Below are 12,944 nucleotides of genomic sequence, written 5' to 3' on the forward strand. Positions count from 1 at the left end.
CTGATTAGGCCGACTGAAGTGAAAATATGATCATGATTTTAAGCTGTGTTTGGCCTGTCCAGAATGCCTACTTTTTCACGCTCCCCACTTGGGATAATAACCTTCGCCGAGTCACGCAGTGATTCTCCCCAGAAGAAGCGTTGCGTGAGGCGTTGGCAGACGCATTGCGCGCACGGGCAGATACAGGGTTTTTTAGCGGGGGAAGCTAGGGTGGGGAGGGCGGTGGCTAGTACCTTGGGTTTGCAGAATTAACGGGGCATTCCTCCAAAATGTTGTAACTAAAGAATTAGAGCTCAATTTAAAACTGTTACGCCAGAAATACTTGGAACGCCTGAAAGTGGAGATTACAATGAGGTAACTGCAAGACTTTTTGCCTTCGCTTCTACCATAATATTCACAATTTCCTTTTCTTTCTTTCTTTTCTGTTGTTGTTGTTGTTTTTTTTGCTTCTCCGAAAAGGGGTTGGCTTGCACTTGCCGGGTCTTGGACCTTTTGGGTGGTGCTTATTCGAGGGCGGCGCTTTCTTGATAACGGCGTTCTGCGAAAAAATCAGAACATTTCAGTTTTGTAAATAATAACAAGCAAAATGGGGGCCGGGAATCGGGGCGGCACTTAATTTAAGTAAATACAGCATGCTAGATCATGCTAGGGAAACCGGGACCTGACGTGACCTCTTACCTATGCACTGCGGGTGGCGTTTTGATCAATGGCATAGGCCTGGCAAGGCTAATGACAGTTATAAATTTTAGGGTTAGTTTTTTTTTGTTGTTGTTGTTGCTGTGGATAAGGAAACTAATTTATATCAAGATACAATCGCTCTTCGAAATCGGGTAATTTGCGCCTCATTTCAATTCCTGATCCATACATTGACGTCGACATCGAGAAGCCTTTTGCAGTTGCGTTTTACCGCCATTCAACTGTCTCGTGTGCGTGACACACGCGTGATACTGTACTGGTGTGACAACCTGTCTGAAGTAAATGAAAAGGAGCGTCAAGGGAGCCTGAAACTAGTCATAATCCAAGATGGCGGATCGTGGCGAGCTAGAAGTCACTACAACGAAGCGAGCTCGTTTGTCGTTAGAGAGTTCTTTTGATCAAAAAGATAGCTCTGTCGGTGATTCTGATAAGGTTGAACCGTACGTTAGTTCTATTTCGCGTCACAACGTAATTGAAGAGGGTGCTAGTGAGGAAAAGTTATCAACCGAAACGATGTCACGTGAACAATGTGTCGGACATGTTGGGCACGAAAGACTAGAAAGTGAAGACTTTCCGACATGTTACAGTGTCGAAGATGGTTTAAACAATCAAGATGAACACCATTATCAACCAATAGCAGGTAAAAAGTAATATTTTATCTAAAAATCCTCCACAAAATTAAACGTTGTCAATTTTTTCATGCCCGCCATTTTGTTTTTGATGCTATTAAGTCAACGATCGCATTTAAATTGCATCAGTTAAACCAGAACTTATCCTTTTGACAAAAAATGACGGTTTCTAACTTTTAGAAGAGAAATTACGGTTTCTTGCAGAATACCTGGCCACTTCAAATTTGCATTTCATAGAGTAATTTGTACAAGAGCAAGGCATTTAAAGTTAACAATAGAAGCCATTACTGTTCACTGAAATGCTAATTAGTGGCCAGGTAGTTTGCATTTGACTCCTAAAAGATACCACTTAAAACAGAATAGATTCAATTACCAGCCACTGTTCCACGCTAGTAGACCGGAGTCGAGAGACCATTAGAAATCGAGCCTAACAACAGAAATAAGAGCATTTTTTTATTCTTATTTCTTTGAATACACCCTTAAAGATACTTAGACAGCTTAAAGTAGTAGTATTTCATGAATGACCTAAGTGAGGCTAGAATCCTTTATATCCCTAAGCGAGACGACTAGCATCCTTGACCTTTTCATATGGGAGTTAACCCCCCCCCCCCAACCCCCAGACTCAATGAAAGAACAACAAGCTTGTGTCCTAAAGTTGACCTGTTAAACACAGAGTGATACTATATAATGAGGCTGAGGTGTTCAGCCTGCTAATCACAAATCCCAACGGACAACCAATGCTCCCATTTGATTGGCTTTTTTATTCAGGTCTAATTTTAGCACATTGCCACAAAATTCTGTAGAGTGATCAGGTGTAATTTTCTGTTTTATTTTACAAGTAAACAATGCCTTTTGAACTAAATGAACAATAGCTTCAGGAGAACTGTTGACAAAGAAAATTGACTTTTTTAATTTCAAGTTCATAATTTTGTTCCTCCACTTGCAAAAGCCTATCATATGAATTCGAGCTGTTCACCCAAATTTATAAAATGCTGTGTCTAGTTCTTTTGATGCCAGAGTGTCTTTGCTCCTTCGAGGATTAACGTGGTTGTGAAATAAGTTTGGAAACTAAAGCTCGTAAAAGATACAAGCAGACTGCGAAGGTTATATATTATATCTACAGTAATATGGTTATTCTTCAGCCAGTTATCTAAAAGAGATTCCATGAGGTGAACATTGGCTGCTGTTGTACCCTTGCTGCTAATATTCAGTTGGCCTTTTACGAACGCAATTTTTTGTTTTTATTGCATTCAGCCATGTGTCTTCCTTCTTCTTTCTAACATCAATATTCAAGTGAAATCTCACTTTGACATTTTGCAAGTTTTCTTGTTTCTTCATAGTACTTTTTGTTTTACAATTTCTTTGCTCTGAATATAGTTTGAGGAATAACTCAGCATTGTTCAATTTGCATTTTGTTTGCACCATCATTACGCTCATAAATCTGAATAATTTTAAATATCCCACCAAAATCCATCTGTGTTCACTGGCTAACCAAAATCACCTCTTAGGAGATTTGTTTTCATTCTCGGCATGCTGAGATAAATGGAAACAGATAGCTCATTGTGTCCGTTGATCGCAGGCATCAGCTTTGTTATTTAGTTAGCGGCAAAATTTGAATGTTCCATGAAGTGACGAAGATAATTCATTGTTTTTTGTTCTTCAAAAGGCATCTTCTAAAGTGTTAATATAAGTTTTATTTTCACTGTATATTTACCATTTACCTTATACTACTCTACGTAAATGAGTCCATTGTTTTAACGAAAAAAATCCTTTTTCTCCATGACTTCTATGTTATGCGACCGTTATTTCGGCTATCCACCATTGCACAAAAAAGCCAACAAAGTGCTTCAAAGGTGGCGTGTCCTTGTCTTTTACAGGATCACTCCGTGTTTAAACAGATTTTATATAACATGTACAACAGTTTCAAATAGATCAAGACCAAGAATTTTGTCTTTGTTTTCCAAGGTCCTATGGGCTGGATTCAACGGCAGATGAATCTTGATGTTAATCCCGAAGATGTACTTGCCTATATGGTGCCCCATGCTCAGTTGGTAAGCCAGTATTATTACAAGCAGAATGTTATGAGCTATCATTTAATTTTGTTGACACACAATTCCCTTTGGAAAACAACCTTGGTATCAGAACCCATCTTTTCAGGAAGTTTATTCATTTGACAGTGAAGGCTTTTTTTTAACAGACCTTTCTTACCCCCTTCACAAAATTTCTTTGATTTTTCTGTGAGAGGTGGAGGTGTTTTCTGTAACCTGATGCATTAGCAACTGCATTGAATTTTTATGTGAATGAAGTCCCATTGTCATATGAAAGGATGATCACTGTGAGAAAGAGTTTAAAGGTACTGAATTCAGAAATGGCCTATTGAAATGCATGCTAATTTTTCCTCTCCTCAGCCTCCCAACTTAGATCGGGCAACTTTATGGAAAATCATTATTGATATCCTCACTGAGCCTACACCAAGACAAAAGCTTGACCATGTCAACTCTCTTGATGATGTTGTAGAACTTCTCAGAGGATCAAAGAACATCATTGTTTTAACAGGGGCTGGGGTATGTTAATTAATAAAAATTAGATTAAGTAAATAAAGGTATCAGTATTTTTTGTCTATCCTTGAAATTTGTAGACATGATCGGTATCACACTTTTTAAATCTTACTACAGTGTAAATGCTTGATTGGTTGGCCTGACCTAGTCAAGGAAAAAGTGTGAACTGTGTGGCTCTGACATGTCAGCAAGTCATTGACATTCCACAAGTTTTCAATAACACTAATCATGCTTAGTTATAGTAGCATGATATTGATTAAATATTAAATTAGATCTGTCCAGAGGATTTAAAATAATTGATTCTTTGGTGATTTTACCCTGGGAGGGAAGGGGGAAGGGACTCCCATATGAAAAGGGCGGGGGTGCTCATTGTACCTTTTGGGGGTTACAAAACCAGTTTTGGTATCTCTTAGGGTGGTCAGCCTCAAGAGGTCCACAGCAGAAGCTTCTGCTGTACCTTCTAGGGTATTGTTGTTTAGAATTGGTACCTCTTAGGGGTGAAAAAAATTTCAAGCCACGCCCACAAAACAGGTTCTTGGTACCTCTTAGGGGTTCTTGTCAAAATTTCTGACGAGCAGCCCCGTCCTTTCTATATGGGGGTCCTTTTTACACAGACTTTGTACATACATTATTAATGATAATTTACGTAATTTTGTAGCAATTATTGTTAACAATATGTAGCTGGATTTACAGTACCATAAGTTTATTTTTTGTCTGAGACCTTACTTCCAAGTATTTAATTCAGATACTGTCTTGATCACTATGTACCACTGACTGCAATATGAAGTTAGAGCATAGGTGTAGCAAGACTCCCTTTGTGGTCATTCATAATTCCGATTGCTTTGCAGGTGTCTGTATCTTGTGGTATCCCTGACTTTAGATCCCGAGATGGTGTATATGCCAAATTAAGTGTGGAGTATCCTGATCTACCAGATCCTCAAGCAATGTTTGACATCTCCTATTTCTACCAGAATCCAAGGCCATTCTTTAAGTTTGCAAAGGTAGGCATTCACTATACATGACTGTATTATATGGCTAGCTCGGTGAACAGGCAAGATGAACCAGATCCCGTGGTGTGATTGGCTACTCGAAAAGGTAAGATTGCACTATCTTGCCCGCTGCAGCTTCAATGGGATTACACGCTGTGTCCAGTAAGAAAAGTTTTCCCCAATTCATCAGCGTTCTTTAGTAGTGTGCACATGCAGGCAACTTGATTAGCTGTCTATTTCTAGTTCTTGTTCACCTAGACTAGGGGCAATTTTATTAGGGGCCCTTTGACTTCCATGTATCTAGTCTTAATAAGGGTTGTACCATTGTAGAAAGATTTAAGATTGCCACATGTTTCATGAGAGCTGTAGTCTTCTGGCTAGACAAGGGGCTACAAGTAAGCTTCAATTTAGCCACATTGTAGTCATGGATGAAATAAATGCATCCAGTGTCAAAATGTTTCATAGAAACAGACCAGGTAACACCTATAGTAGGCAGTAAAGGCTAGATGGATTTGTTATATTTAGTTAGGATTTACCGGTAGTGATAAGAACTGACAGTAACCAATGATGTACTGTAGCAAAATTGCTGGCTGCTGGCACATTAATTTTTGGCTGGGCTGTAAATACATGCATTCCTATAAATACTAACTGCAATAATCTGGTTGCTCTTTGGCCTCAGGAAATATACCCTGGACAATTCAAACCATCCCTTTGCCACAGATTCATAAAGCAGTTGGAATCAAATGGACAACTACTGAAGAACTATTCCCAGAATATTGACACTCTGGAACAGGTTGTGGGCATATCAAGGGTCATACAGTGCCATGGTTAGCCTTGATATTTTACTAATAAATACTGTACAATGTCATAGTGTATTTACTGTGCAGATCCATGGAACACTTCTTGTCAATGTTCATGAATGGAATGGCCATTGAGTCATGACCATTGGAGATCTATCTTTGATAGACTTACTGTAGCATACATGTTGTTTCTGCCAATATTGAAGTCAAGTGTGATTTGCATAGTGATACTTTTCCGAGAAATTCTGCTTGCCGAAGCCAAGAAAGTTTTACTAAACATCATCTTAATTCGGAAAAACCTAATTTGCATACACTTTTGAAAGTGTATGCAAATTAGGTTTTTCCAAACTAAGATGATGCATAGTGATACTGTTTGGAAGAAACACTTGTCAATGACCAACCTTTCAATTTCAATGGGTCTCCAAATACTGTACATGCACCATCTTTAATGCATCAAAATGGGAATAGAATATGTGTAATTTACATGATAACAGATAAACAGTGTTATTGTATTCACCTGACAGCCCTCAGACTTGGCAGATACTAACACCCTTGGCCTTGTAATGTTAACTATCATTCTCAGTCTCATCCAATAAGATATTTTTAAACATCAGTTTCCTAGACTACAGACTTTATGGGATGCCTCTATTTGTTAAAGGAGAATGTCACTCCAAAAATATGATTGTATATTTTTTGTCAATGCTAATAAAAACCTCACACTAAGTTTATCCACTCACAGAATTTATTCAGCCTCTAAAATGCAGGTTTTTCTTATGAAATGTGTCTCCAAAGAAGCCCAAAATTCGACATCGTTGCCGCTATTTTGAACATTACTCACTCAGCCAGGCCCCATTTTCATGACATCATTCCATCCAAGAGATTTTGGCTTCTGACAAGCCTTTTAACTGCCACTCTAGGTTATGGCTGCTCTTGAGCCATATTATTTTGAGCCAAACATGCCCCAAACTCCAAAATGAAAGTAGTGAAGACAGTGAAGAGGATAATCACTTGGGAAAAAAAATTCATTTTGCTGACCTTGTGAAGGATGCAAAGTCAGTTGTAGGATTTTCTCCTTCCTGCCAATTTAGAGTCAGATGGAATGACGTCACATAAACATTGCCTGGCTGCCAAGCAAGGTTTCAAAATGGTGGCCTCCGAAATTGAATTTGGGCTTCTTTTAAGACGAATTTCTTCAGGATAGTAGGTACTTAAGAGGCCGAAACTTTGGTGAGTGGAAAAGCTGATTGGTTACTTGCTATAGGTGAAGACCAAATAAGTAAGCTTTTTGGAGTAACCTCCTTTAAAATAATGTATCAGCAATCAGTAGTTTATGATATTTAAAGGAGGATAAATATTTTTATTACAAAAAAAAACAATGATTATTGATGTTTTTTTACATCACAGGCTCATTTTCCACTGCTTCATGCACAAGCTGCAAGTACCAAGTTTCTTGTGAGGCCATAAGAGAAGATATTTTTCAGCAAGTTAGTTGATTTTCGATTTGTAAAATAAAAATTCAATGTTCAATGAAATGTGTATACTAACTGCAGACTGCACAGATGTTGTTGGAAGCGTTAGGAATCTTCTCTTATAGCATGGTGAACAAAGTCTCAATTGTACAAAATATAATGCATTGTTCAGGAGAAATACATATCAACTCCTAAGTGCCGTTTGCTAATTTCTTAATGCCAACATCCACCTTCTAAGTAAAGCAACAATGAATTCTCACAGCAGTTTGTTACAACACCACCATAACTGGACCAAGATGACCACTGAGATTTCCTTTTCTACATCAAAGAAGCTTGCATTTTAGGAGTTGCACACCATCGATGAATAATAGCTTAAAAACCAGGCATTTTCTTCTGAGTATCACATTTGTTTCACTTTCACTTGTGAGTGGATTCTGCCAGTAACCATCCTGCATAGTATGCTTTATGTTCATGTGCATTTAACTTGTTTGGCTTTCTTCCCTCAGGTCATACCTCTTTGCCCAAAATGCCCACAAGATGGGAGCTGTTTTGCCATAATGAAACCTGGTATCCTTTGAATATTGTTGACATAAAAATAGTAGAAAGATGATAGACCTTTAGAATGAAACTTTAGATGTCTGATGTCCATTTTGGAACTCTTGAACTTTTAGTCCAGCTTTAAGTTACTCAAGGACTGTATGTGAAGATTTTTATACAGTCAGCTTTGTTATGTCTGTGTGACCCATGAAACTTGATTTTGGGTGAAAGCGAGGTTTATCCATTGCTGCAAACTCACTCTCCTGTTGACTTTTTTTTGGCTAGATTGCCTCCAGTACATGTGCTGCTGTGCTCATTGACTGCAGCATGTACCCAACATACATCCTGATTGAATTTACAAGCTAAAAATTAATTGTACAGAGATACGCAGGTTAGGACATTATCAGTCCCTTTCCAGTCAAGTTGTTTCCTTTTCGATTGCTAATTTATGTACATGTACCTTGACTCTGTTGTTCTAGATATTGTATTCTTTGGTGAGAGTCTTCCATCTGAGTTTTATCACAACCTAGATGAAGATTCTGAAAAGGTATACCTTTATGATACTAGACAGTTTAGTTCTAATAATTTTGTAGAATCTTCACATAGTTGAGGGAATTTTTTTTGGTTTCATAGACCTGATGTGAGAGTGTAGGTGTACTTAACTTTTGACCAATAAACAATCTGTATTGATAAAATTTGTATGCAATTTTTGCATTATCCTTTTTATTTTAGCATCTGCTATCAAAAGTGCATGTGACAAAATTTTACAGACACTCTCTAAGTCAGCCTGTGTACAGCCGCCCCCTCCCCTCAAAAAAAATTAGGGAGAGAGACTTTCTCCCCGATCTTTCTGAGGGGAGTGGTGGCTGTACACAGGCTATCTCTAAAGCAGTCCTTGCTAATCACTCCTTCTTTGTTCAGGTTGATCTTCTTATAGTTATTGGTTCTTCTTTGAAAGTCAGACCAGTGGCGTTAATTCCAAGTAAGTGTCTAAAGCAAATGGTCACTTGTTTTCATAACTGTACAATTCATGTTGGAGGCGGCCTGCCTTACCTTCACTTACAATATTAAGGATCAGGTACTTCCACCTGTGACGTCCTGAAATATTTTTAAGTCCCCCTAATGGCATATGCAATTGCCGGATCGACATTTCTTCTTGTTGGATAGTGCAAGGTAACAATCTTTTGGTCGAATCAGTTCAATTAAGACACTTCCATTTGGGCACCAAAAGGTCGTGAAATATTTCTGAGTCACCCCAATGGCATGTAATTATCAGATAGACAACAACTCTACATGTCAGATTCTCCATTCGATAAATAGAACGAATCGATGGAATCAAAGTCCCTGTTTTGTGGATAGGATCTATTCGACAGTATTGGACAACCCACTCACTTTATGGGCTCTGGCTACCTAGCTTGTTTTTACCGTAGTGGCATTGTTAGCTGCTTAGTCGTCAGCTTGACTGTGCAAGTGTCCTGTGGCTTCATTCACTACAGGTCATGTGCCGCCTGAGGTGCCACAGGTGCTTATCAACAGAGAGCCGCTCAGACACATGACATTTGATGTCGAGTTACTGGGTGACTGTGATGTCATCATCTCTGAGCTATGCCAGCGACTGGGCGGGTCCTGGATCAGTTTGTTGGACGATTTTAAGATGCCTTATGTGGAGAGAGGTCTTTCATCACCTGACAAGGTTAACGTGACTCCAGAGGAGAGTCCAGAAGTCGTCGAGAGTAAAGTATCAGGAACTCTTGATGGTGATCGGGTGAGATGCATCTGACTATATATGGCTTTTGAAAGTTGTAATGATGAGCAAAGTGAAAACTATACACCAAACCATTTTCTGACATCTAACAACCGATCCATTATTTAAAAACATCTTTTCAATTTCAGACTCAACAAAGTGCACAAAGTGATGAAAGAAGTGTATTACACGATATAGAGAATACAAGTGAAGATGCCAGTCGAGGATATCCGCTGCCCCCTAAGGAAGGTCATGTGACTGTCGGTGAGAGCAGTGGCTGTGAAGAGACTGGTGACGAGCCATGCAGAGACCAGCCTAGAGCTTCTGCCGCTGGACAACAAAATGAGCACTCTACTAACAACGACACACCATGCCAAGAAGGTGGATGAAAACAAAATCTTTATCTGTTGTATTTCCTTCCCCTTAGCCACTTCTCCTCCACCCTCGCTATTTTCGCGCTTTACTTGTTTCAAACTGTACTGGAACATGTTAATCTCTAAATGGCGTCACAGTAAATGGTCGCACTTTCATAGCAGTTGTCGCAATTGACCCTGTATGAAAATAGGGCTTTTGTGTCACCTAAATGCGTCGTTTCCATGTTGCTTTACACAACGATAAAATGAACAAAGCTGAACAGGTTATTAAGATCGTGCAGACTAATCAGTCTGTGCTTTCAAGTATTTAGAACACATCCAAATAACGGTGTTGAGTAGAAAGAGAAGTTTCCAGGAGAAATTCTATAGCTGTGAAATTTTTCACACGGGGAATAGTTCAGGGTCTTTAAATGCGTAAGGCTGTTATAGGCCCGAGGAGGTACTCCCTTATATGGGTTATATAGGTATGTGCGGCCCCAAAGGCTATGGTTTTTCAGCCATTCTGGTCATAAATAGGGTATCGATTTGGCCATTTTGCTCTTAAATTAGGTATGGTTTTTGTGCTCTAGACTTGGATTGGGTTTTTTAGAAGCAACTTTTTCATCATTATCGATAAGACCATAAACAACCGGACTTCAAAACTTATGTTTAGGGCAACTGTGTCAGCCGCAATGGTCATAAATAGGGTATCGAATTTTTGGTCTGGTCATAATTAGGGTAGGGAGAATCGCAGATTTTGGCCATAAATAGGGTAAGGGTTTTCGGAAGAGGGCCGCACACCCCCAACAAATTTTTCTGGGAGTTCCCCCCCCCCCCCCTCCGGAGTTATAGGCTGAGGGGTGAGGAACTCGCTTGATTGGTTATTGTTTTGATTAGTTTTTTTTTCGTTATCGTTAGGAACAAGGTAATATAAACTGACCTGGGCTGTAAGAAATATGTGTAAGTGTTAACTGCACTCATTGTGGCCACAGAATGGTACGTTCCACGCCAACAAACCCATTACTTTCATTTTTCATCTTTTGCAGATTTTCCTCGATTCCTCTTCATGCCTCCAAGTCGTTACATTTTCTATGGCGCTGAAGTTATGGACTCTCCTCTCCCCTCCCCCTCCCCCTCAAGAAACATCAGTGGCTACTTGGACAGTACTAGCGAGGGGAGTGACAGTGACAGTGTTGGAGAAATCGATGATAACGAAGCTGGCGGTGATCAGCTTGATGGCATTATTCAAGATCTGATGAGACATGAAAGAAGCGCTGACAGAAGCACTGAGAACAAGCTCCAAACAACAACAAACAATGGGCAACTGGTTACTCGCGGCAGCAGCGGCAGTGACAGTACCAGTGACGATGGCTTTGATGAAGGCGATGCAGATAAAGCTTCAGAGATCTACAATAGCGAAGTAAGTAAACAGGCGTTGTCTCTAATCCTGGGAGGTTTGAGCAGCTACACGTGCGCAAGCGAGGAGAACAGTCTGTTGTCGGCTGGCTCTGATGACCCAGTCACTCCGGGCTCGAGTGAGCCTTGCTGCCTGCCGTCAGTTGCTGCAGACACGCTGTTGACTGACCGACCATTCAGTGGTGTTACCATGGATAGACCGCCACCACAGCCAGATTATCCAGAGCCTGGAAATCAGGATCACATCGAAGATACAAAGAAAGGTGCTTCTGAATGCGGCCAATCTGGTGACGACTGTGTGCCGTTGGGAACGAAAGATGATGTTAGCAGTGATGCGAGTGCTACCCTGAAATCCGATTCTTTGCATTCATGACGTTAATGTTTATTTATTCTGTAAAGAACTATAGAAGCATTTTCTTCTTACATGTGTATTATGTATATTATATATTATATATTTTTTGGTATTATTTAGCCAAATGGGCATAAAACAAATCTTGACTACACGGTCTGGAAAACTGCCATCTGCGACGCGACTGTAATACAGCTGTAACTTAACCCTCCTGTATAGTTCAATACTGTACTGCACGACAGTATTTACAATTTTGAGATTTGAATTAAGAGCTGGGTCTTAATATAGTCAATGTACAATATATTACAATATGCAGTATTTATCTTTATTATTTTTGATTGGTTCCCTGGGCTGCCCGAATTTATAGCTACCCACCGCCAAGTTCTACTTTCGTTCTGTTCTAAGTAAAACGACAATTTCCTAAGTCTAGCGGACGTTTAATCGAAGTATATGCTGTTTATTTTTGGCGCACGCTTTTGTCAAAATAGCTCCATTAATTTATAGGCAAAATTTAAAAAAAAAAACTACCATGATAATAGCCTCTTCCAAACGTTCAGTTAGTTGAGGTGCAGCGCCAAAATCAGCGAGCGAAAACACAGGGGAGAGGCGTGGTGCGGCGCAGCTCCTCCCACCAAGCCTCTCTCCTTTTTTCCCTCGGTCGTTTTTTCGCGCTGCGACAGAACTAATTGAACGCCTGGAAGAGGCAACCATGATGAAGGAAAAAAAACAAAAAGGAAAAAAAAAAAGAAATACTGATCGAGCTGTTTAATTTGCGAGTTTATGTGCCTTGGCACGACTAAGGCCATAAACTTACAAGAGAAGAAGGAGAAAAAAGAAAACTCGACCAGTATTTCCCCTACACGGACCGCGCGCTCATAATTAATAACATTCATGTTATTTTGCAACAGAAAGCATAAGAGCAACCTAAAGGTATATTATATGACGTTTTTTGTGCTCCGTAAACAGTTCAAGCTGGACTAGGGTGGGGCGCACACCTTCAGTAGACTAACGAGTACGAAATGACATATAAAAGAGTAGTTGTAAATAAACCATCTGAAATATAATTATGTGCTGCCTGTGCATTGAGAATTGAATTGTTGACAATCTAGATTATCGGCTTGTAACTTGGTTTGCTAGAAGCAAATTATAATGCTAGAAGTGCATATCTCGTATAACGACGCGCGCGTTCAGATTCCCCGCGAGTAGGTTATTTTTTAGCGCTAAACTTCGCGGGAAAAAAGAGGGAAGGATATACCGTAGTGTGTGTCAATTTGGAGGAAGCTTGATAAAGCATAAGTATATCAATCAGCAGTGACGTTTTGCCAACTCTCCTCTTCAGTTACACAATTCTCTGATTACGCGGAGTTCAGAAAGCTATTTTTGGATTTACGTTTGCCTTCTGCT

At 39.7% G+C, this 12,944-nt stretch overlaps 1 protein-coding gene across 1 annotated transcript; it reads left to right on the forward strand.

The window, feature by feature from the left end:
• The first annotated feature begins 409 nt into the window (after nt 1-409).
• Nucleotides 410-12,604, forward strand: LOC110066422 (NAD-dependent protein deacetylase sirtuin-1-like). Its single transcript, XM_089296794.1, has 12 exons — nt 410-1,336; nt 3,291-3,376; nt 3,734-3,889; nt 4,732-4,884; nt 5,552-5,699; nt 7,077-7,156; nt 7,648-7,708; nt 8,158-8,225; nt 8,600-8,660; nt 9,175-9,443; nt 9,572-9,803; nt 10,822-12,604. The coding sequence occupies exons 1-12, from the start codon at nt 1,024-1,026 to the stop codon at nt 11,562-11,564; spliced, it is 2,370 nt and encodes a 789-aa protein (XP_089152920.1). The 5' UTR covers nt 410-1,023; the 3' UTR covers nt 11,565-12,604.
• The last annotated feature ends 340 nt before the right edge of the window (nt 12,605-12,944 follow it).

The sequence above is a fragment of the Orbicella faveolata genome, unplaced genomic scaffold (assembly GCF_042242905.1).
Source record: "Orbicella faveolata isolate gen_17 unplaced genomic scaffold, um_ofav_v1 contig_1, whole genome shotgun sequence".
In the NCBI taxonomy this organism is placed as follows: Eukaryota; Metazoa; Cnidaria; class Anthozoa; order Scleractinia; family Merulinidae; genus Orbicella; species Orbicella faveolata.